The 24,353-nt window shown below is 39.1% G+C and overlaps 1 protein-coding gene across 7 annotated transcripts in view; it reads right to left on the bottom strand.

Moving 5' to 3' along the window:
* LOC130562385 (protein unc-13 homolog C) overlaps positions 1-24,353 on the bottom strand; it is a 118,931-nt gene that overhangs the window by 38,852 nt on the left and 55,726 nt on the right. For all 7 annotated transcript variants that reach the window (XR_008963944.1, XM_057347300.1, XM_057347302.1 and 4 more), the window contains 6 exons: positions 20,885-21,038; positions 20,721-20,789; positions 17,752-17,841; positions 14,291-14,419; positions 5,869-6,002; positions 4,734-4,819 (listed from right to left, as the gene is read on the bottom strand). Coding sequence is in view for 6 of the 7 variants with exons in the window: in XM_057347300.1 (XP_057203283.1) it covers positions 4,734-4,819; positions 5,869-6,002; positions 14,291-14,419; positions 17,752-17,841; positions 20,721-20,789; positions 20,885-21,038 (662 nt within the window). In the remaining variant the exon portion in view is untranslated. The remainder of the gene's footprint in view (positions 1-4,733; positions 4,820-5,868; positions 6,003-14,290; positions 14,420-17,751; positions 17,842-20,720; positions 20,790-20,884; positions 21,039-24,353) is intronic.

Consider the following 24,353-nt stretch of genomic DNA (forward strand, 5'->3'; position numbering starts at 1 on the left):
ACAATTTAAAAGATAGTATTGTGTCCATAAAATAAAAAATCTGGCTTGTCCTCTAGATGGTCTACTCGCGCGCTTTAACCTTTTTCGCGCGAGCACATGCGTTTCCTTGCTAGAGAAGCGTCCAGTCTTTGCTCTTGCAAATTCCGCCGTGTAAACAGCAAATCCGCCATGGCACGAGCGCAACTGGCTCTTAAAGGGAATGAGGGAATGAGAACATGAAAGGTTTTACCTTTCGCTGGATGTCATTTACTGAGCAGCTTCAGACTGAAGTTTGCGTGAAGAGTTTATATTCAAACACCTGCACACATCAGTTTGATCTCACCAAGAATCAGAGATGGCAGAAATATAGCCTATCGGTTTTTTATGAGTATAAAAAAGTTTTACGCAGATTGTATGTTCTCTTATTGAAATGATCTTTCAAACACACACGTCTCTGTCCATCTCAGCTTGTTTTGTGTAAAGACTCCTCACATCACTCTCCAGCAATACAGTGTGTCATTTATATCCCAACCATACTTAGTTTGGCTCATACTCCCTAGGGGGCGGAGCCTAGTGCGGTCGCACCTGTTGCACCGCCCAAAAGACGGACACATATACAAATACACAAGACTGCGTTAATTAGAGACACACACATTTATTACAGTATAGAAATTGTAATTATATTTTCTGCCCAGTTTTCTGATAAAATGGGGTGGGAGATTACATTTGGCATTTCTGTCAGCATTACCCATGATCCTCAGCCTCCGGAGCATCTTCTCATCGCGCGCTCAAACCACTGTCCTAAACCCAAATAATACATTTCAGCATGAAAGAGAGATAAACCTTTGATTTTCAGCAAATTAAATCATCAAATATACAGTCGACTCACATATTAGAGACCTGAGTCATATCTAGAGAGCAAAATAATAAAACATTTGGGTGTGGAGCTTTGTCAAAGGATAATTTCACCCAAAAATGGTTCCCATTGACTTGACCGTAGTATTTTTATTCCTACTATGGAAAGTCAATGGAGACCATTTTTTGGGTGAACTTGGATCAAAAATCAACCTAGCAACCCCCTAGAAAACCCTAGCAACCGAAGGACAGGCCATTCAGAACACTAAAGCACAGAAACATCATATGTCAGCGCTAAACAAGTTAGTGTAAAATCCAGTTTTCTCCTCACATCCATACGCAGAAGTGCAGCTGAAACTCTTAATCTGAGCTCTACAGCCTTTCATCTTAACGTCTGTGAAATCAACCCTATCTCACACTATATCACAGAGAATGAACACAGGAGGAGAGAGCGAGAGAGAGCGAGAGAGAGAGCGAGAGAGAGCGAGAGAGAGAGCGAGAGAGAGAGACAGAGAGGGGGGGGGCTGACAAGGTTCGTATGCTTATTTACCATGTACAGTATGAATAAATCAGCATATAAATGTATGTAAAACCCCTGCCTCCGATCACATTTATGGACTTTCATGGTCAAATCTGCCTCGTTGGTGCATGAAATTATTTTACTATAAGAGTCTATATATACCTGCATGCACGCAGCACAGCATGTGCTAAAAATAAGTTTATGGTACTGACATAAAATCTCAGAGTTATCACAAAGACAAATCAACAGAGACCATAAAATCACAGATTAGGGGGTGGAAACTACTGACTAATGACACTACAAGCACCTAGCAACCACCCAGAAGACCCTAGCAACCACTAAGCAACGTGCTAAATAGCACTCGGAGAACTTTAGCAACTTTATAGCACTGCACCAACAGCCATTGATTTAAAGGGAGAGTCATGAATTACTCAACCTCAAGTTGTTCCAAACCTGTATACATTTCTTTGTTCTGTTAAACAGAAAGAAGATATTTAGCAACTGAGATTTCTGGGGCACCACTGACTACCATAGAAGGAAAAAATATAATGATAATCAAAGGTGCCCCAGAACTGTTTGTTTTCCTAAATTCTTCTTAATATATCATCGTGTGTTCAACAGAAATACATACAATCTACTGTGGTAGACAATGGTGCCCCAGAAATCTCAGTTGCTAACATTCTTCCAAATATCTTTCTCTCTGTTCAACCAAACAAAGAAATGTATGCAGGTTTGGAAAAATGTGAGGGTGAGTAATTCCTGATTTTCTCATTTTTGGTGGAACCATCCCTTCTACATGCTACAAGATTTTCTATCTCAGTAGGGGTTTCTCTCATTTCACATTTTAACCGTGCTAAAATAACTGTAACACACACCATCTCAAAGTTGAATTACACATCAAACAGCTGAGAACAGCAGGTTCACCTCTCAAAGGCATCATCGCTCATGTTTATTTGCCATTTATTTATATCATTATTTTGTTCTTCTGAAGGAGATAATCATCATGCACACATTATTATTCCCCAGGCAGATGATCTGATGCAGTTTATTCTGAGAACGTGAAGGCTCACACTTGAAGTGTGTCTTTAAAATTTGGTAAACACAATATTTCACTATACATCCAACTCCAAACTTGAGCTATTTAAGTCCCTTTAATTGGACCAAAACGTTCATTTCTAAAACCGTATCATCTGTTCATCGTGAGTTTTTTAATACTTCAGCAATATTTAAACAGTTAACGGATTACAAGGTAATGAGGAAGATAAAGCTTTAAACCCGCGATAATAAAGTTTATGATGACACTTCTGTTTGATCTGATCTGCATCTTTACTGTCAGATGTGTCGACTCTGCATTTCATCTCATATCATCAACTGCATTTTTACTGATTTTACTCAATAATTTTTAAACAGAAACTTGGATGGAATTTGTGCCGAAACACAAATTTTTCTTATGTCTTCATAATGTGTTTAAACTGCAGTGGATTTTACGGTAGAACGGTCATCATTATTTTTGTATTCAGCAGATACTTTCAATACTTCACTACCGAGCTCAGAATGACTTTAAACGTGTTCATCTACTGAACAGATGGGTTAGTCTTCATATCTTCTGTTAGTGGAGATTAGAATGAGGTTATTTGGACAGAAACACATTTGTGTGAAGTTAAAGACTATAATTACATTTCACTACTGGTTCTATGTTATATAACTGTGTGTGTGACAAAACCTTGAATCTCAATTTTTTTTTAAAAAAGCGTAAAAATTGACTAAAGTTATCTGACACTGGTCGGCTCCATACAGACATTCTTCAATCTCATGGTTGGTGTTATACACCGTATATACAGCACAATTTGAGATTAACGCCCGTAAGCATATTCAGAATCATAACTGTTTGTAAATAAAATTAACACCATCAATTAAAGCATTCAGTGTGATTGACAGACTGACCACTGTGACCATCACGTCTAATACATAGTCCTGCCCCAAACCCTAATAGTCTATTAACTGAGCCAGAAGTTGACACGTCAAGACAGCTCAAACCAACAGAGCTGTGTGTGTGTCTAATAGCTAATGCACATCAATGTCAACACAATTTTGTGGATTTGTGTAGCGAGTGTGTGTGTAATCCACAGGTTCCTATAGCAACCTTAAACTGGTGCAGTGTCTCCCAGAGAGAACCTTCTGTCAAACACTTCATTCCCAGAGATGGCCAGAGCAAAATATTCACATATATACACATACATACATACGACACATATAGAAGGACCTCACTTATATAAAGTCTGTGTGTGTGTGTGTGTGTGTGTGTGTGTGTGTGTGTGTGTGTGTGTGTGTGTGTGTGTGTGTGTGTGTGTGTGTGTGTGTGTGTGTGTGTTCATTAGAGGGCAAAACCCTTCAGATGCTCCACTGTCAGACGTGTGTGTGCGTGTTTGTGTGCGAGAGAGAATAACCTTTACATTCATTCACCTTTTACTGTAGAACAGCTCTGGATAAAAGTGTGTGTGTGTGCCATAGCTTTAGATAGCAGGCCATTTGTGGTTAGATTCAAATATCACGGGTTGATCAGAATTCTAGACCTCTGTCCTACTGACACCAACATCACAAACAATTACTATCACGAATAACATCCATACAAAATCCAATCCAAACCAAACTTTCCCATCAGCAGAATGCCAATGCTTTACCAATGCATTGGAGGCACACCTTACACTCTTAAAAATACAGGTGCTTAAAAGGTAATTCACAGCGATGCCATAGAAGAACCATTTTGCCCAAGGTTCTTTAAAGAACCATCTCTTTCTTGCTTTCTTATAATCTGAAGAACGTTCAGATGTTAAAGGTTCTTTATGGAACCGAAACGTTCTTCTATGGCATCGAAGAACCTTTTGAAGCACCTTGTTTTTTACGAGTGTAACATTCTGTGAACATAACATTTGTTCTTACGTGTTCCTGTAATGCAAAGGTCATGGGCCAGAGACCACACATGCAGTACTGATGAAAAACAAATGTATAGATCGAATGCTTTGCATGTCATATTGTATAAAAGTGTCTGCCAAGTGCATCAATGTAAAAGTCTTAAGTAAAATAACTTTCTGGTGTATAAAATACCCAAACTCGATCCTCTCGAAGAAACTTTAACAACATCAGACCAAACATTTGATACACCCACAAAGTATTTACGACAAAGCAAGAGTCACATACAGTATAATTAAAAGTGGTATTCAACATTCAACTTCGACTCCGTTTACTATCCAACCCATTTAAAACATGAGATATATAGAACAAATTGCACATTAAACTGTTTCTCAGAACAGCTGTGATTTGAGGACTCGGTTTGGTTGAGTTGATCTGTGACATCCTTTAAAGATGAAGCGGGACTCACCCTCCATTGCGTACTTCATATCCAAAGCGAAGAGGTTCCACGTGATCTCAGAACTAATTCGGCCCATATTCAACTCTTGCGGGAACCTGAACGCAAAAAAAATCCACACCATTACATTAATGAAGCAATCTGTTCAGCTGGAAATGTATCCATTCATCTTCATCAGGGATCTGGGTTTTGGACTACTCTCCATCCACAGCACAACACACAAACCCTTAAAAAAACCTCACACATGCATGAGACCCATGTAAAAACTGCAGTGTGGAGCAAACGCTTCAGTCACTATGAGAAAGAGCGCTAAACGTCAGTGTGGATTTGAGCACATTCACAAATTTGAGCACATTCTGTATACAGGCTCCAATTCCACTGCTCTATCACCAGTGCTGTTTCTATGGCAACCGCTGCATCCGCTGCCGTACCGTATCAGTGAGTGAATTGATCGGTTCTCTGCTCAGCACCACTGCTCACAAACAATCTTCAAACCAATTTAGACCAGACTCGGCTCGGTTTAGGACCGGCTTAATTGCTCTGAGATGGACAGAAGCACTGTATGGATGCAGTGGAGAGATTCATTCAGTCGAATCTCAAGAGACACGTTGTTTAAAATGTCTTTTGGGCTGATTTGATGTCATTTTCATATTTGGCTTCAATACTAAAATATTTCATATAGAAAAGGAATAACAGATATACACATGTGTTGGTATCGTTACGAGAACTTTCCTCTGAATGGTTTTGAGTTAATGAATAGCAGGAAGGTAGACAGAGCTGAATAAAGAAAAAAGCTTGAACCGAAAGATAAACAAACTGTGAGAAAAATAGGATTCTTCTCTCGGTTGGTCTTGTGTGTTCAATTATTCAGTTCTTTTGCCTGCTGGTGAAATTCTGCTGGAGAAATGATTATCAATGCTACTCTCAAACACACACGCACGCACACACACACACACACACACACACACACACACACACACACGTTCACATGTGCATTCAGTATTGCATTTCTTTGCATTGTGTTTAGAAATAATGTAATCCACTTTTAAGATAACATACACATATGTGCTACTAACAAACCCTTAAAGGTTGTTTCTGTAATCTACTATTCTTATACAATTACACAAAAAAGTTGTGTGTAACGCACTGGTTAATGATGGGTGTGTAGGCTGTTCTGTCATCATCGATTATAGACACCATCAGAGTGATGAGTTTGGGCCAGAAGTCCAGGTTCTTTATAGACGGACCCTGTTCCTCCCGCGGCAAATCCTGTTTCCTCGCCTATAGAAAGAAAAACAGAGAGAGACACATTCATTTAAGATAAATGACATCGTTTGTCCTTTTTCTCCCTCTCACAGGCAGCGTTTTGTATAGTTTCAATAATTTAATCAGGTTAACTGATAACAGGAAGACTTCTTTTAACACAATGCATTTTGGTTAAGCGTTTTGCTTAATAAGACATTTCACTCAAGGCAGATCACATACACACACGCGCGCGCGCAGGACTCTAATCTGTGATTACAATCATTTACACCACAAAAAAAAAGAAAAAGCAGAATTCAGGGGATCTAGTTCTTCTCTCTCTAAGCTTTTCAATGTCCTCATTGATTAGCCCGATCCGACCATTATAAAACACAACAGAACCACCTCAACAGCGTCTCTTAGCAGGTAAAACTCTGGTTAAAGAACATGAGATGTGTTGGATTACAGGTAACATTATTTGGCACACACACCAGAGTTTACTGTGATGATGGATATTTGTCACAGATCCGAGTGGCAGAATAAAAACTCTCACCCACCCCCCCTTCCCCGCCCTCACTCTCTCGACTCACAATGCTTTTCTGCCTGAGATCATATCAAGCGTATTTGATGGACAATTGGGCACCATGCCAGTCTATTTCTGGCATCTCTCGGGGCTGTGTTCCACAGCAGGACGATTCTCTATGAAACCCCAGAGCTTTACAGTTAGACATCTAGATTTCTTTATTTCATTGCGTAGAAAAACAAAAAACAGTGACGTGGAGCTGTCCATGGTTCTGAATTCAAATTCACAGCGCTGAAAGAGTTGTGCATTCTGATTGGTCGCTTTTTTAATACAGTCGGGGCCTAAAGTATTGTCAGTGACATAAATGTTGTTTTGCAAAGTTTCTGCTTTAAACTGTTGTGGTATTCATTCACATTGTTTATAGATTATTATGAGTGATCCGATGCATTTTAAACTCCCCAGATGTCAATCCCATGTAGAGATCTGTGGTCAATCCTCAAAAAGCGAGTGGATAAGCAGAAGCCCACACATTGTGATAATCTCAGAGCACTAACAAGGCAAGAAACGTTTGCCATCAATCAAGATTTGGCCCAGAAGCAATTATCTAGCATGCCAGTGCGAATTACAGAGGTTGTGAAAAACAAGGCTCAACACCGAAAATATCGACTCTTTGCATATATTATGTTTTTGCCAATAAACGCCTTTAAAAGTTAAAATATGCTAATTTACGATATCCAGTATACCATAGGAACATGTGGAAAAATAATCTTCAAATACAGAAGCAGCAAACTTGTCAAAACTTTTGGCCACGACTGTAGTATCACAAACAAAATAATATTTGGATTTCTTTCTCTGAGACAGAAGTACACTCTTAAAAATAAAGGTGCTTAAAAGGTTCTTCACACCGATGCCATAGAAGATCCATTCTTGGTTCCACAAAGAACCATTTAGTCAAAGGATCTTTAAAGACCCATCTCTTTCTTGCTTTTATAATCTGAGTAACCTTTTTTTGCCACAAAGAAACTTTTGTGAGGGGCCGATCAGACAGAATGGGTTTTTTGCTGTTAGATGCGCCTCTTTTGAATTGTTTTCAGCTGGTGGGGAGCGTTTTGCACGCTGCTTATGCGCGCCGGGCGCCTCACGTTTTTGGCGGAGCGCTCTGAGTACCTGAAGTTGAAAAAAAGTCAACTCGGTGCAAAAAAGCGGTTGACGTCATGCGCCTTTTTTCCCATTGACCAATCGAATGAAAAAAGAGGTGGGGCTTCAGTTGTGGTGACAGAAATGTACAGTTGCTTGAAACGTCCGGGGAGTGCAATGATGGAGGAGAAGCTCGTGTTGGCTGACGCAGGTTAACTGGGCAAGGTCAGAGCAAGCGCCTGTTGCTTGTACCTGCTTTTGTTTCTAATATGACAGTTAACAGCAACTAGAGTGCTCGCGCTTTAATCCTTGACTGTCAGGACAGCTGATTCAGTGGTTGCATAGCAAAGTAAAAAATAAGGCAGCGTGCTGCTCTTTTCAAAAAGTAAACAAAAAATGCAGTGCAGTGCGCCACGTTTTCAAACAGAAAAAGCGCGATCTGTGTGATCGCCCGCTGAAACAGTTCTATAGAACCATTTAGACCAAAAAAAGGTTCGTCTATGACGTGGTGAAGCACCTACAGTGTATTTTTAATAGTGTACAGCTTACAGGAAAGTCTTCATGCTGAGGCAGATTTTAAAACGTGAAAGCACACACACGTGTTCCACTACTAATGTCTCTGAGCACAAAGCAGTGCTGATTTTACAGGAATTCATGCAGAAATCTGTGTTGAGTATGTGAGCGTCAGAAATGCGCTTTGGATTAACAATCCAGCTCCTTGAGGGTGTTGAGTAATACAGTATGTGCTGAATTAGATTACAGTCCACAGAGTTCTGCTGCTCGCCTTATAGAAATGAAAGAAACATTCGTCCTAGATTCCCTGGGATGGACAGAATGCGGAGCATCATTATACGTTTAATGTACATAGAAAATAATTACAGTTTCACACACAGGAAAAATGACAAATATTACAATATTTTTATAAAAATATAAAAAATGTGCCCACACACTATTTATGTATGTACAGCACTAAGACAAACACATAAGGAGACAAAGAACCCCCTTACTCACAGTGTACACAAACATTACACACTATCACACTATACAGCTGAGTCACTCCTCTCAAATGTGACTTCAGACACGGGATGGATTTTCCTCAGGGGTGTGTGTGTGCGCTTCCGCTGTTTGAGAAAAGAAATGAGTACAAAAGCTCACAGTAAATCTCTCGCGCTGGTTTAATGTGAGTGTGTGTGTGTGTGTGTTTACGTTTGTGTAGTTTAATGTAAAGATTTGATTTCCTGCTAATCATGAATAACACTGTCAAATCTAAAGCCCCGCCCCTGCAGTGAGAGAGAAAAAAGGGGACATTGAGTATGAACATCGATTTGAACCTCAACACACCTTGACTGACTTCAAAAGTGGACGAAAAGTAATGAAAAAATGATGTCTACATAAAATCAATGCACAGGAATTACAGATTTAACAAAACCTCCACTAAAAATGTGCCACATCAAATAAGATTTTTGTGAGAATCGATTCAAGCACTCGATCACAAAAATACAGACTGCACAATTCCGCTCCCCAGAACGCCAAACACTTCGTTCTTTCATCTCAGACACACACACACACACACACACACACACACACACACACACACACACACACACACACACACACACACGCACACACACACATTTACACAAAATCTCTTAGACTGTCTGAGAAACCAATACACCTCAACACAAAGTGATGCAATGCGTGAAGATAACATTACAAGACAGAACACACAAAACACCGCCTAAAGCCCAACTATCTGCATAACACATGATGGGCTCTTCCTCACATTCCCTCTCTCTCCCGCTCTCTCTGTTGTTTTCTGTCCGTATATTTTCTCTGCTCTCTGTGTTTGGTGATTCTCTGGTGAAATGTGCCTGTGGCGAGTTTGGAGTCATTTCATCCTGTCCGCTGAAGCTCTTTACACAGGTCTCGCAGTCACAAAAGAGGCATTTTATTGCTCTTTCATAGTTTTATTTTGCTTTTCAATCTATTTTACTACCGTAATGAGATGCAACATGGTATTGAACGAGAGGAAAAACACGCAGGGCAGATTTGTGAAATAGGTGAAATTCCTGAACGGAATATTGCACATTTCTGAGCTGAAAAAACGTAGAGAGCAACATCTGAGTTCTATTCATGTCTTTTGATTGGAGACTTTGACTTGAACGGTGCCTGGATTTGTCGGGAGAGCTGTTTTAAATCCTTCAGAAACTCCAGAGTTAACATCACTGTGGACTGAATCTCAAAAGACAAAAAAAATCCTCAATTCTGTCAATTCCCTTCATCCACGTTTCTTTATTCTTCAACCTCCGTCTCTCCCTCTATCTCTCTCACACACATCACACTAACAGGATTTGGTTGTTTCTGACCCCCCCACCCCACTCGTGTCTTAAGAGCTTCCGGACGTGATTATATAACCCCTTCCGGAATTCTGTTATATTTCAGATATAAGACATCAAGAGAATGAACATTCAATGCACCCACTCTGATACCACAAATAAAGTCCTATTTCCCCTGCACAGGCTTTTGCCTCGTTTACCAACAAGGATGAGATGTTTCCCATCCAAAGCCGCTAAAAATAAACCTTTCCTCCGCTAGAGATTCATCTCTCTCCTCTGGCCGAGGGTTTGTGAGCAGTCATACTCACAAACCCTGGAGATCCACTGGGTGTCTCTCTGTTTGCCTGTGGATAAGAATCTGAGCAACAAAAAATCACTCAGATTTCCAAAAGTCGCTCATTTATTGAGGTCTAAGCACATACAGTCCGAAATTTTCGTATGCGTTTTTTCGTATTTGGCTCTCGTTTGTACGGTGTCTCTGGATGGTCAAAACACCTCTCAAAATGCTTGCTACGGATGCGAAAAACGCAGAAAATGTCGGAGGCAGTTTTTAAATGTGATTGACACAACGTGAGGTCGTATTTATTTTTCGGACTCAATGTGCAATGGCCTTTAATCTGACTAAAAACTGTCAAGAATATGTCCAGGTCATCACTTTAAAATCTAAAGACTAAAACATAGATTCTACTTAAAGGAAATCGAGAATATTCATAATAATGTCAAGTGAAAAAGCAAATCATATTTAAACATGTTTATGTATTTCTTGTTTTGTCCAATATAACTTGATTTTTTAAATAATTTGAAATTTCAGAGCTGAAATGTCTACATTTCATAAAAAAAACTATGTGACACACTGTGTTTACATGGACATCAATATTCCGATATTAACACGATTAAGACAATACTCTGATTAAGAATGGACCATGTAAACAGAGCTTATCGATGACCTTAATCCATCTAAAGTCATAATCATAGTAAACACGAATCGAATTAAGGCGTGTGGAGTATTCCTATTTTAGTCACATTATCGAAGTGCAGTGTAGACATGTACACATCTTAATCGCATTATATTATATTATTAAAGGGGTCATATGGCGCGAATACATGTTTTTCTGTGTCTTTGGTATAAGTTGCTCATGCATGTGTTAGACACGTAAAATTGCATTGGGAACAAAAGATGCATTCTATGTAAAAGCGAATGCTCACCCAGACCTGCTTGAAACGCCTCGTGTAACCACACCCCCACAAATCTACGTCATTTCGTGATATGATTTGACTAAGACCATCCAAATGTATACTCAAGTAAGGTGGGCGTACCTGTCAGTACAATTGAAGAGGAACATGATGTTCCAAATATGGTCAGAGGCGTTACATTTCCCTCACACGCTTGCAGTATTCCACCAATCACTACGCACTGGTGAACTGGCCAATCACAGCACACCTCGCTTTTCAGAGCCATGAGCTTTGTTAAAAATCTGTGTGTTTCAGAGAGGCGGAGCAAAGAGGAGATACAAACATGCACGGTGTGTGGAAAATACAGTGTTTATCAACCTTAAATCGTGTATACACATTGCATTACATCTAAAACAAATAATAACATTCGTTTTAGCTGTGTCATATGACCCCTTTAAAGCAACTCATGTAAACACCTTAATCATAATATTGTCTTACTCATAATAAGGCAAATAATTAGATTACTGATGTCTATGTAATGTGATGTCATATTTCCTCATGATTTTGGCATGGCCCGTCGATTCATTACATGAAGCTCATTTTGAGTCAACTCTTCCTGTGGTCATATGAAAGTACAAATGAAAATGGTACGGCGGGTGAAATGTAGTGCAGGAAGGAGAATCAAAAGAAGTATGTGCGATTGTTATACTTGAATGACTCGAGTGTTGCTTCCAAACAAGCAGCAAAACTCATCAAATCCCAACAAAAGATCTTTCAGTTTCTGTCACTACCCAGAAGAACGCCCTGAGGAACATTGAACATTAAACACAAGACAATCATGCTGTATGTGAATCTCACACAAGGTCAGACAGTGAGAGTGATCTCTGCTTTAATGTGAATGTGTAACGTGTGTGCATGACGAGGTGTTCCGTTGTGTTTAAATATTATGGAAGACCCCCTAAGGGTCTTATGTCTCACAGGGGGTCTGGGCACATACAGCTCAGTGAAGCCAGTAATGTGACTATTAGAAGGTCAAATTCGCAATTCAGCAGAGACGCTGACATGGGAAACAATTTTATAGTCTTATCTGAGTGCATTATAGGGAGTTACAATGAGGGGACAATTTTCACCAAGCGTAACAAACTCGGTGTGAGATGAGAAATTGTGTGTGAACTCAGGGGTCAAAGCATTATGTCATGTTTGGTGTGTGTGTGCTTGTGTTGTACAGTGTGGATGGGCCGTGAGAAATCTTCTTGTCGTGTGTGACTGTGGAGATCAGATTTAAGCCATGTTCTTATGAGAGGGTCACTGTCCACACCAGTAATGGAGAATCTACTTTGTAAGACTGCAGTTTGCTAAGCTAGAAATGACAGTACTCATAATTTACAGTAAATGAAGTCAACTGTTGGAACAGGACCACACACCAACCACAACAACAAAAAACTCCTAATACTTCAAATAAAAAACAGGTATTATACAATAACCTATGGGCCTGTAAGGCAGATTAAAAGCAGGCTTGGATAGGACAAATGATCACTATTGTAGCAATAAAACTGAAAAACTACTTGCATGGAAAATTAAAAAGGAAAAGTACATTCATTCAATGCAATTGGGTGGTCTTGTTATCATGTCATGATGAAAAGAATGAATGTCCTGATACTCCTAGTGCCTTTGCATAATTACACTTGCATGTACATTCGCAATACAGAGACGTTTACACAAAATAAAACCACACTACAAATCTTCTCAAAGAAAAAACAGCATTCTGCAACAAAAACAGAAATGTAACCGCTTCCCAGAAACTGAAATACCATGAAGCATTTGATTGACATGAACTGAGCAGCAGATGAAACATTTCAACAGCATGTATCACTGGACAAAACCACTCGCTACTGGAAAAGAAACATTCAGTTTAGTTAGTAGTGTCACTGCTCTCTCTCTCTCTCTAAATTTTTCGATTTCAAGGTACTTTATTGCCATGATTACGTGTTCATAGAATATTACGCAGCCCTTTCAGGGACATGGTGGTGGAAAAAAATGAGAGGGAAGAGTTTAATATTTTTTAAAGCTTTTTAAAACTTTTGCGTTCCCTCGCAAACATATTTGCGTTATCTCGCAAAACATTCAAACGTCCTGTTCCGTACATTAACAATGGAGCGGTTCATAGTAGATTCCCAATAACTCGTGAGCTAAACGTTGTTATAACACAAATAACACATAATTCCTTAGATTAGGATCTACAACCCAGTCTTCCTCAAAACGAAAATATAAATTGATATCATCTGAGCATGCGACATGGACAAGTCCAAAGGAACCGTCTGCAAAGTGACTGTAAATCTGAAAAGCACTACTACAAAAATAGTCATTAATAACTTCAATGTTACACACTAGTAGTGTCACCAAATTCAGTTTACACATTCATGCTCTCCTGCTGAATTAAACTGGTTTTAGTTATACTACAGTATGTAGCACTGAGGTTAATGACTATTTTTAGTAGCCTAATGATCTTCGGGTTTTGCACTTTACTGACGATCCCTTCGGTCTTGTCTCAGCCGGCTCCCGCCTGAGATCAATACAAGGCTCGATTTGTGGAAAATTAAGTTAAAGTTCATTGTTTACGTTACATAGAATGAGGTGTCATTTGTGTTATAACAACGTTTAGCTCACGAGTTATTGGTCCGAGAATCTGCGACTATAGACCAATGTTTATGTACGGAGCTAGTCTCAAACTCTGCCAGCGGGACATTAAACATGAAGTGTTTGCGAGATAACGCAAATATATTTGCGACGGAACGCAATGTTTCTCGGGTGAACGCAAAAGTTTTGCGAGATAACGCAAAAGCTTTCAAAAATATTTTTCTCTTGCCTCTCATATTTTTCCCACCACCATGTCCCTAAAAGGGCTCCGTAGAATATTGCCAAAAATTGAACATATAACAAAAGACATACAATAAGTGCAAACATTAGAGTAAAACTAAAATAAGGTGCTAAGTAAGGGATAAATATAGAATGACATATAAATGAAAATGTCTATATCAAATGTAGATTTCAGGCAGAAACATGAGAATGGAATAAAAGTAAACAGTGTTTCTCTCTCTCTCTCTCTCTCTCTCTCTCTCTCTCTCTCTCTCTCTCTCTCTCTCTCTCTCTCCTCTTACCTGGTCCAGAAGTTGGTTGTAGAGCTCGTGGCAGTTGTCAAAGATGTACTTGTATGTTGAATCCAGACATGCTTTAACACAATCTTTAACCACCATGCTGGCTCTGGGAGGATTCTGAAGCTCCTGAACCTACAAGACAAAACCACTTCTCATTACTCAAATATAACACACACACGAACATGTTGTTATAACATAACAAATAACAAATATAACACACACACGAACACACACACGTTCCTGAGGTGCTCTAAGTGCTTTTCACTGAGATGTTGTTGGTGGTTTTTAGTCTGTTGTTATGCGGTTGATGTGTTTTTAGTGCATTGTTTTATGGACGTTCTTCTGATTTCATTGTCTTGTGGTTGCTTACTGGCTCAGCTCTCTACAACATTCTGCTTTTAAAAAGTCTCTCGTGTCTATGTCAATGCAAACCTATGAGATTAAACATTTCCATGAGGATCATTTACATCTGTAACAACAAATCTTCACTAACTCTGGGTAACTGCAATAGACGTGATGATGCTTGACTACACAAACACAAATAATCAGCCTTTCTCTCGTTCTAAGAATCCTCCAGGTCGATAGTATATGTTAAGTAAAAAAATAGAGTATATATTTATGCGTTTCTGTCTTATGTAAGCGACTAATTTGTCCCATTCCCTTGAGCGTGGTGTGTTGGTGTTTCTGAACGCGGGCACTAAGGGGAGGAATAAACATCGCCCTGACATGGGCGCTCTTTCATTACCCATAATGCATTGTGACAGTTGGAGTTTTTATTCTCTGCCTGGCAGTGCTCTCTCGGTGGGCGGGGCTTCCTCTGCCTCTTTAACTGCACTTCACTGATTTGCCCGCTGAGCTGTCACTCATTAAAGTGACGGCGCTCTTTTGATAGGATCTGAGATCTGCTTAATGAACTGACAGAACTGTGTGTGTGTGTCGGCTGTGACATCATCTAATGCATCTCAGTCTATTCTGCACGACTTGCTTCTTAAAGAAACACTCATTCTTTACAGGCAAAAGCCAATATCTGAGATGATGAGAAGACAAAAATACAGTTTAAAATTCATGTGTCAAGTTCTTTGAATTATAATCTTTGATTTCAACCACAACAGTCATTTAGTTACCTTAAGAAATGTGACCCCGGACAACAAAACCAGTATTCAAATATTTAGATTTTTACATCATCTGAAAGCTAAATAAACAAGCTTTCCACTGATGTATGGTTGGTTTGTAAAGACAGGACGATATTTGGCCGAAAAACAACTATTTAAAACTCTGGAATCTGAGGGTGCAAAAATCTAAATTTTGAGAAAATCGCCTATAAAGTTGTCCAGATGAAGTCCTCAGCATAGCATATTACTCACAAAAATAAAGTTTTGATATATTTACGGTAGGACATTTACAAAATATATTCAAGGTACATGATCTTTACTTAATATCCTAATGATTTTTGACATAAAAGAAAAATCAATCACTTTGACCCACACAATGTATTTTTGGCTATCATTAAAATGTTCCTGGTTTTGTGGTCCAGGGTCACAAATGAAAAAATGTTAACGTTAAAGAAGTCTAAGCATATTTCCATTACAACTTTTAAACAAATATTTCAAGTTAAAGAGCAGACATGAGGGTGAATAAATGATGACGGATTTTTATTTTTGGGTGAACTATCCCACAGCTAATCTTGTCACTTAACCAAACATTAACCTTATGTGATATTTTAATAGACTTAATACAACACATGAGGGTCTACAGGGGTCCCTCTCTGCCAAACTGAAGTCTGTGTGTGTGGAAATGATATCAAAGACAAGCGTTTCAAACATAATGCATAGTCTTTCTTAAAAAGAACTTCATCAAACTATCATCTTCACTATTTCAGAATCTACATGAGCCCAGAACTCCTCCAACACACACGTGAACACAAAGACGTTTCACAAGCAGCACTGAATGTGACAATGTGAAGGGCAAATGTGTGTGGACGTGAGAAAATGAACTTTAATAGCCTGGGAGGAGAGAAAGAGGAGAAAAATCAATTTCGGTTTATTCTCTGTATAGGATATGAAGGCTTTTTTACAACTCGTATTAACTGCACAACAGAGACTTGGCCTCAGTTTACTAACAGCAATCGCAGGCCCGTCGCTGCTGTGATGTTCTCTGAACTAAAGCTAGAAGCACAAAAAGTCCTTCAGCGGTAAATCCACAAACACATTCACTATATGACCAATACTCACAAATAGAAATGGCCTACGTAAAAAAAATTTTTTGTCATGGAAGCTCAAAACAATTCAGTTGTTAGTGCGCTCAAATAAATTCAATGTATTTCACGAGCAAGATGTTCTGTTTTATGCAAACAAATGAGAAATCATTGAAACCCCGCAGTGCTGGTAAAAAAATGTTTCATTACAGACGGTTAAGACGCACCGCTTTATATATAAACCCGATGAAGCGGAACATATGAGAAAACAATGGAACGATATTCTCCTTTATCTGTGTCTGCTGAAGTGAAACACATCAGTTAAAGCAGAACTCTCATCAGAAAACCTGTGATTTGAAACTCATTTGCACCTCAGGCGATTAACTCACAATGCATTGACTCTGATGTCAATGGCCCGAATATATCAGATTTACAAATCTGCAATCTTATGACCTGTCAGGAATATGTCCACTTCATACTGCATCCCATGCAATCATTTTGCAATAAATAGTGCATTGTGTTATTTTGCATTCAAATAAATGAAGGCTCGTTAAACACCATTAAGAATTTTTGAATTGTGACATTATTCTCATTACAATTATCATGGCAGTAAGTTTCCATTTGTTAACATCAATTAACTACATTAGCCAACATCGAACGATACTTCCACAGCATTCATTCATTTCAATTTACGTTGATTTGAACATTTAGGTTACATTTATGAATCTGTTCACATTAGTTAATGCAGAAGGACCGACACGATCAAAAAAATAATTGTAGTCATTGACAAAGATGGATAAAAGTTTTCAAAACATATTGTTAGTTCATGTTAACTAAAGCATTAGTTGATGCAAATGAGTCATCGTTGGAAAGTGACACCAATAACATGAAAATGATGTCACACTACAGATCATGTAATAAAGAAATGATTAGGAATTATCGGGTGAAAGCTGATCTTTATATTTCTTGGAAAATACTGTAGAGATTTGATCATTGGAGTGTTTAATATATTCTGCTGTTTAATTCAGGAAAGTCTCACAGTGTCTAAATCACATTACACAACAACTGCCACAATGTTTTGAGCTCCCGTGATGGCAGGAGAACCTCTGTGCTTTCCTTTTCAACAATACCCTTTTGTCATTCAATGCATGAGGGCTTTTAATTGTGTGTTTAAGTCTGTTTAAAATATCGAGCTGCTGAGTCACACTCTTTCATCCCACTGTAACAGCCTGTATTAATGTGTGCGTGCGTGCGTGTGTGCGCGCTGTACCTTCATTCTGAAAAAGGTGATGCTTGTTAGCAGGTCGACGGTGGATTTGAGGTCCTGGAGTCTCTCTGGGTTTCCAGCAGGGAAGTTATCCTACACACCGAATAAATCAGACACCATTTGAAAATATGAGAACATTTGTTTACATCGTTGTCATTTTCAAGTTATCTTTGATCCTAGATGTAATATAACATTCATAATGCAGCAGTTTGTTGAACAAAGAGGTCAGCATAAAGACGACAACTTACACTAAATACACAAACTGTCTTTTTGAGCATCAACTCAAATAAAAAACATTACAGAGCCATTAATGTCAAATTCAGGTTTTATTTGGGTCCCTGGCAGGGCAGAAGATCTAATAAAATGTGTCTACTATAAAAAACATTTAGATAAACACTTTGACTCTGTTTGTTCAGACTTTGGCAGAGATGCAGATGGTTGAATATATGCCAACGTTGTGCCATCTTGGTTCCCCCGGCTGCATTGTGCAGCGGCAATATTAATAACCCAAACCATCCTCATGAGCGTCAGTGACAAAATATATCATAATTTAGCAGCGAAGCAAAAGCCAGAACAGACAGAGAAAATGTGTTCTCGGGTTGTAAAGCTATCAGCGTGCTCGCTGTACCGTGAAGAAATACAGTATATTTTGCTGCGAGGCCATGTGTGCGCAGATGCCGCAGACGTGTGCGCAGCCGAAGGTCCCTCAGAAGAAAGCGTGCAGGAGGCGGCGTCGGTGTGATGATTGTTAAATCGTGCTGATGGGTTTGAAATGTCATCGCGTTTTGAGCACAGTTACATAATGACTTGACTTTCTTCTGTAGGAATGAGAAAAGTGATTGACTTTGCTGCGACACTAATCATTCTTAGAGAGGGTAGAACAGCAACAAAGATTTGCTAAAACTGACTCTAAAACATTGTTTATCTGTAGACTTAAAAAATGTTTTTCCGATACTGTTCACTTTATTTAAACAATTCATTTTGTTTTAACACCATTGTATTAAATTTTATGTTCAAACACAATTGCATTGTGTTAAACGGACTGAAATCAGTAATGTTTTGGCTTAAATAAATGTTGACATTTTAAATGAACATGTTTCAATCAAGTAGATCAAAATAATATTTGATGCTTGCTCAATTTACTTCAATAAATCAAGTTAACACAATACATTTATTTTGAACCACTTTACTTAATCCATTTGAGTTGAGATAAATGAATTGGAATGGAAACATGTTATCTCTACTTAAATACTTTAAGTAGGACGAACGTAATTGACTCAGATTATTTGGAAATGGTTGTTTAAGTTTACTCAGTTCAGTTTAGTTCATCATACATTAAGTATTTGAGTAGAGATAACATATTTCTGTTGTGTCCATAATTTAATTTTAGTTTAAAGTATCGTTTTTTTCAGTGTATAGTATTATATAAGTATAATGTTGAGTGTGACAGAAGCGTTCAAATATACAAATTAAACAAAATAAAAGTTCACAATCAGATAGGACAGACTGCTTTTTTACATAAACATATTCAACTCAAATGTGTTTGGACTACGTGAAAGTTCAGAGAAAAGGGGAGAAGTGAACATATGGTCCAGGCGTCAGGCCGGCTGGACTGCTCAGGTTAGAGATCATTAAACCGTGTGTCAGAATCAGAGGAGGGTTTTGATGAAAAATCATCTCCACAGGAGATACACCCGCCATTTATCAACTACAACCAAAATCACACGTGAGATATTCAATATTTCAATTATTTCTCCTAGACATCAATGAGATTAAGTCTCCTGCTTATTTCAGATATTTCTCCTGAGAAAAAGAGTCATAAATCTCACAAATGTCTTTGTCATTAGAGTTTCAGACTGAGCTCAGATTTGTCAAGTCTGCAATCGAAAGTCCATATTATTGAAGATCTCAATATGAATTTAAACACTTCTCATCAAATTTACTCAAATCTAGATTATTTTACCTCTTCAATCTACATTCATTTTACACCTCCACACTCTTCACTCCTCTCGTTTTTTTCGTTTTTTCTTTCTTCTCTGGGCAGCCACGTCCAGTCACCCTTATTTCCACCAAACAGGTGCTGGCAACCAAACTAGAATTTCTAGAACAGTTTTTTAGTGGAAACTTGTTGGGAATCAGCTGCAACACAAACATAGCCATTGTGCTGCTGGTAAAGACGAGTTCAGTCTTTAATGAAGTTCATAAAGTGCTCGTATGTAACATATCTACTGTATGATGTAGACAACCCATCAGCGCGTGAAAATGTATCTAATAAACGTGCCTCGGCCACATCCCTCCAAGTAGTAAGGAAACGAAATTCACTTTGCTTTCAGAATTTCATTAGAGTCAAATCCACCGAGTCCTACAGACGGGGAGTGTTTTACTGTCAGTGTGTGTTGCCTGGAAGCTGATGGCAGACAGCAGAAGGTAACAAGAGCACAGAGTCCCGCGGACGCCGGCCTGTCGAGTGTGTGTGTGATCGCCCTGTCAGTGCTGTGGAAGAATGAGACAGAACTGTAGATGGACCACACAGTCTACAAGTGAATTCTAGAAGTCATGGACTAAAACACGCGACTGCTCGACACAAAACGCCTCACTGATCCATTTCCCTCATCTAGATTCGAAGAGACATCACAATTCTAGAAGCAGGAAGATCTTCACAACTCAAGCACAAGCTCAAGTCTTTATTCTCAGCCACTTTGTCAAATTGTATCCGCATCTGTGCATTAAAGTGAACGCATGTCGGCTTGTGTTCTACGAAGAGCTCGCAAAGTGTTTGAATGTCCTCGTAAATTAAGGTGCGGGATCAGTAAAAGTGATGGAGAGGTTTAATTATCTCCATGGCGATGAATAAAAGATAAGAGATGTTCCTTCAATCACAGCGTTGAAGTAATGGAAACAGAAAATGCATCTGTAGAGCCTCCGGAAAAATATCTCAGGATCGCTCGTCTGTAACCGTTGCTCTTACTCACCCGGTATTTGGAGAGGTCAATCCTCAGAGAGTTATGAAGCTGATCCAGAAGTTTAACAAACTTCTCCCTCTGCACGACACCAATGGAAAAAAAGACAAAATCATCCATGTAGCCATTCATAAAACTGATTTATAATTCATCCCACAGCAGTAAGTCTAACTCACCCCAAAGTTGGATGCAGCGAATCGGTCCGAGGCGGAGATGTTGGTGCTCGCCGTGGTGGTGTGAGCGAAATAGGCATTAATGTTGGCAAGCAGGTTACTCATCACCGCCGGGACGCCGGGACACATGTACTTAGAGGACAGACACGAGAAATGACTAAAAGAGAGAGAAACAGATGTTAGATCGAGTCATTCAAGCCGTTCAGCACCGATGACACAATCATAATAGTATATTTCACTTGGAAATAAAGCACATTTATTTCTCATGAGCACCAAACACAAAACAAGTCAAAAGGAACGCTGTGTTGCCCATCCAGATGATTTAGAAAGGGAACGTTAATCGGGTAGATTTCAACATCACCATCCCCAGAAAAATAAGTGCAGATGTAAAAGATGTGAATCTTGTTAGCATTAACAAGGAACATGGATTCTGCTCGTGTGTTGAGCCGGAGAACAGTAACGGCTGCCGCTGTAAAAGAAGATTCATTAAAGAAAGATTTCAGAGGATAGAAAGAAAAGAGGGATGAAGCCGATCACTAAAATAGACTGAGACCTGCAGGGCTGCAACTCAACACTACACACACACACACACACACACACACACACGCTGCAGTACAGCAACTCACCCACCCACACCCACTTATTGAAACCATACCCTTTTGTTTAGTACATATGCATGCAGACTTAAACCACACCCACTGGCTTGAGGTTTACCTGCAGAATGAAACCAAACCTACTGGTTTAAGCCACACCCACTGTCTTAAGTCTGCCTGCTGAAGCCACGCCCACTGGCTGAAGACACATATTAAATTGTAACATAAATGTGTGTATGCATATGTTCATATACAGACATTCCCTTATGTTGGGCTGTTAGCTAGTTTCATGATATACATTAAACGACCTTTACAGAAATCAAACAAGTTACAGACCCCATTTCAAAAAAACAATTTACACAACCACCTCAATAACAATCCTTAACAGAATATTCTATTCCTGACGCAAAACCAGTCAAGAACCGCAGGTAAGATGAAGCTGCGTGATGCCTGCAGACATGAATTTGGATCTCATCAGTTTTGATAGCGTGACCCGTGAACCAGATCACCTTATCATGACACACGGGAGAATGAGGCTTTATAACGCCTCTGAGAAAAGGTGAAGCATTTTCCCGTCCTGCTTATATTTCTGTCTTAAACATCATCGAAAGACGCCAACGGCAAAATCAAAATAAATGATATTTGATGGAAGGCCGTTGTCTTCCTGTTGCCGGGTAACAGCTTGCATTTCTTCCAGCTATTTGCTCTTTTCTCGTTTTTAAAATCCTTTCCTCGCCGCTCCATCGGTCCGTTGAGCTGCTGTGTAAATCAGGAAAATAAAACCTGACTCAAAGTATTGACCTGTCTTTTCACTCGGCTGTCCTCTTTAACCTCCATGCGCCTCGCTGCAATCCGACTCTTGAATTGCAATCTTGTCCATGATCCCTGTGATATTTTCAGGATTTGTGTCTTCATTAGGCTCAGGACATGAGAATGGGGTCTTATTTAGAATAGTAGAGCTGACCGGTATGATGGTATATATCGAAACACTGTAGAAACATGTCAACTGGGAAGACTTAAATAATTTTAAATAAAATCATAATGCCCTGTAATAATCATATAAAATGACTCATGTCAACGACCCCTACAGAAAGAAAACTGGGATCGTTTTTAAAGGGTTTATAACAAAAACAGAAATGTAAAGCTTCTATGTAATGTGTTATGTGATGTCCGGGCTCGGTGTATTGCTGATGGTCAAAGATTTCAGTCTGAATTCATTTCCCCCCTTCAGCAATAAAAAGCGCTGAACGGTACAAAATATGGCCTGCATCTTTAATAACATCAGGGGCGGATCACATGACTTTATGATCAGAGGGTCGAGGAAAGGTCATCGGGATGAACACTCGGGCTGCGTCCGAAATCGGCTACTTCCATACTATATAGTAGGCGAAAATGAGTATTGAATAGTCATGAATAGTATGTCCGAAACCTCAGTATGCAAAAAACAGTCGGCGAGAAATACCCAGATGGTCTACTACTTCCGCCGAGATTCGTGAGTGTGGATCGGATGGACACTTTTCTATCCCATGATGCCACGGGAGCGTTCAAATTTCAAAAACGTTCAAATTTCAAAAGTAAATCAAATAAATATAGTGGAAAACTTTAAGGCGGACGTCCGCTTTTAATGTAAGTGCCAATAAATGAATTTCTCGTAACTAAATTATCTTTTTATCAACGCTCACGTATAGGTTGTTGTTAATACGTCATAGGTCAAAGAGCATATGGGTCACATGACCATAAAACATGGCGGACTCAGTATGTCGGAAATGTATTCGTACTACTCCCACTCATACTACGTAGAAAGTACTGTTTTAACGGCCGATAGGTAGGTACTTATTCAAATTCAGTACGTACTGTCACAGTATGCGATTTCAGACAAAGCCAAGCACTCGGAGAAAAGATCAGAGGGATTCTGGGTAGGGTCGTCTTTAGACATCTTTCAACAGATTTCAATTTCAACCTGCAGATATGACAACATGCATATACACAATACAGACGTGCATTATTCTATTTCATCTTCCCCACTTATATGTATATTGTAATACCACAATTGTGCTTAAAAAACATCATGCACCTGCATTTCATATGGATGAATATACTTAATGTCCTCCAATGATTTAGGTCTGAATGAATCAAAATGTATTGTCGTAGACAAACATTTTTAGAGTCAGTGACTGTCTGAGCAGGTCTCGCTGGAACAGTAAGAAAGGTTGTTTACTGTGTTAAATTTGTGTTCGTATGTAGTATGAAAACACAGCATAAATGCAGAGTTTCTTTATGGATTAGGCTGATGAAAACTGGTGCAGTCAGCTCTGCCGTGTCTCTGCAGTCTGTGTCTGCTGGCAGCAGAGCATGAATTTTCTATTCATTTTCTTCAGGAGCAGAGCAGCAGGTTTAGGCAGGGGATTGTGGGATTGACAGCGGAGGAGAGAAGCTGATGAGAGCATCGCACATTTGGGGAATTCTGAACTTCTCGATGCAAATGTGAGCGGGAGAATGCCGGGCGGCAGCCAATTATGGTGAAGATAAAAAAAGGTTGTGAGGTTTGACGGGTTTATAAAAAAACTTCACACCATTCAAACGCTGCTGAGAGAGCGCTGTATAAAGCACCAGATTATCACAAATCACATAACCACGTCAGTAAATATATGCTTCTATTGTCTACCTCATTTTGGATAAAAGCGTCTGCTAAATGACTACATATAAATGTAAATACATTTGTAATTAAATAGCAACTGTTATTACTATACAAGTATTTCGTAATATACTATTTAAACGCATAACATTCATTTTTACAAAGTAGCACTATCATTATTGAATAAAAAAACAGTTAAAAATATTTAGGTTGGCGCCGATAGCCCTGTGGTTCACGTGCCAAC

Source organism: Triplophysa rosa, linkage group LG12, assembly GCF_024868665.1.
Source record: "Triplophysa rosa linkage group LG12, Trosa_1v2, whole genome shotgun sequence".
Taxonomy (NCBI): domain Eukaryota; kingdom Metazoa; phylum Chordata; class Actinopteri; order Cypriniformes; family Nemacheilidae; genus Triplophysa; species Triplophysa rosa.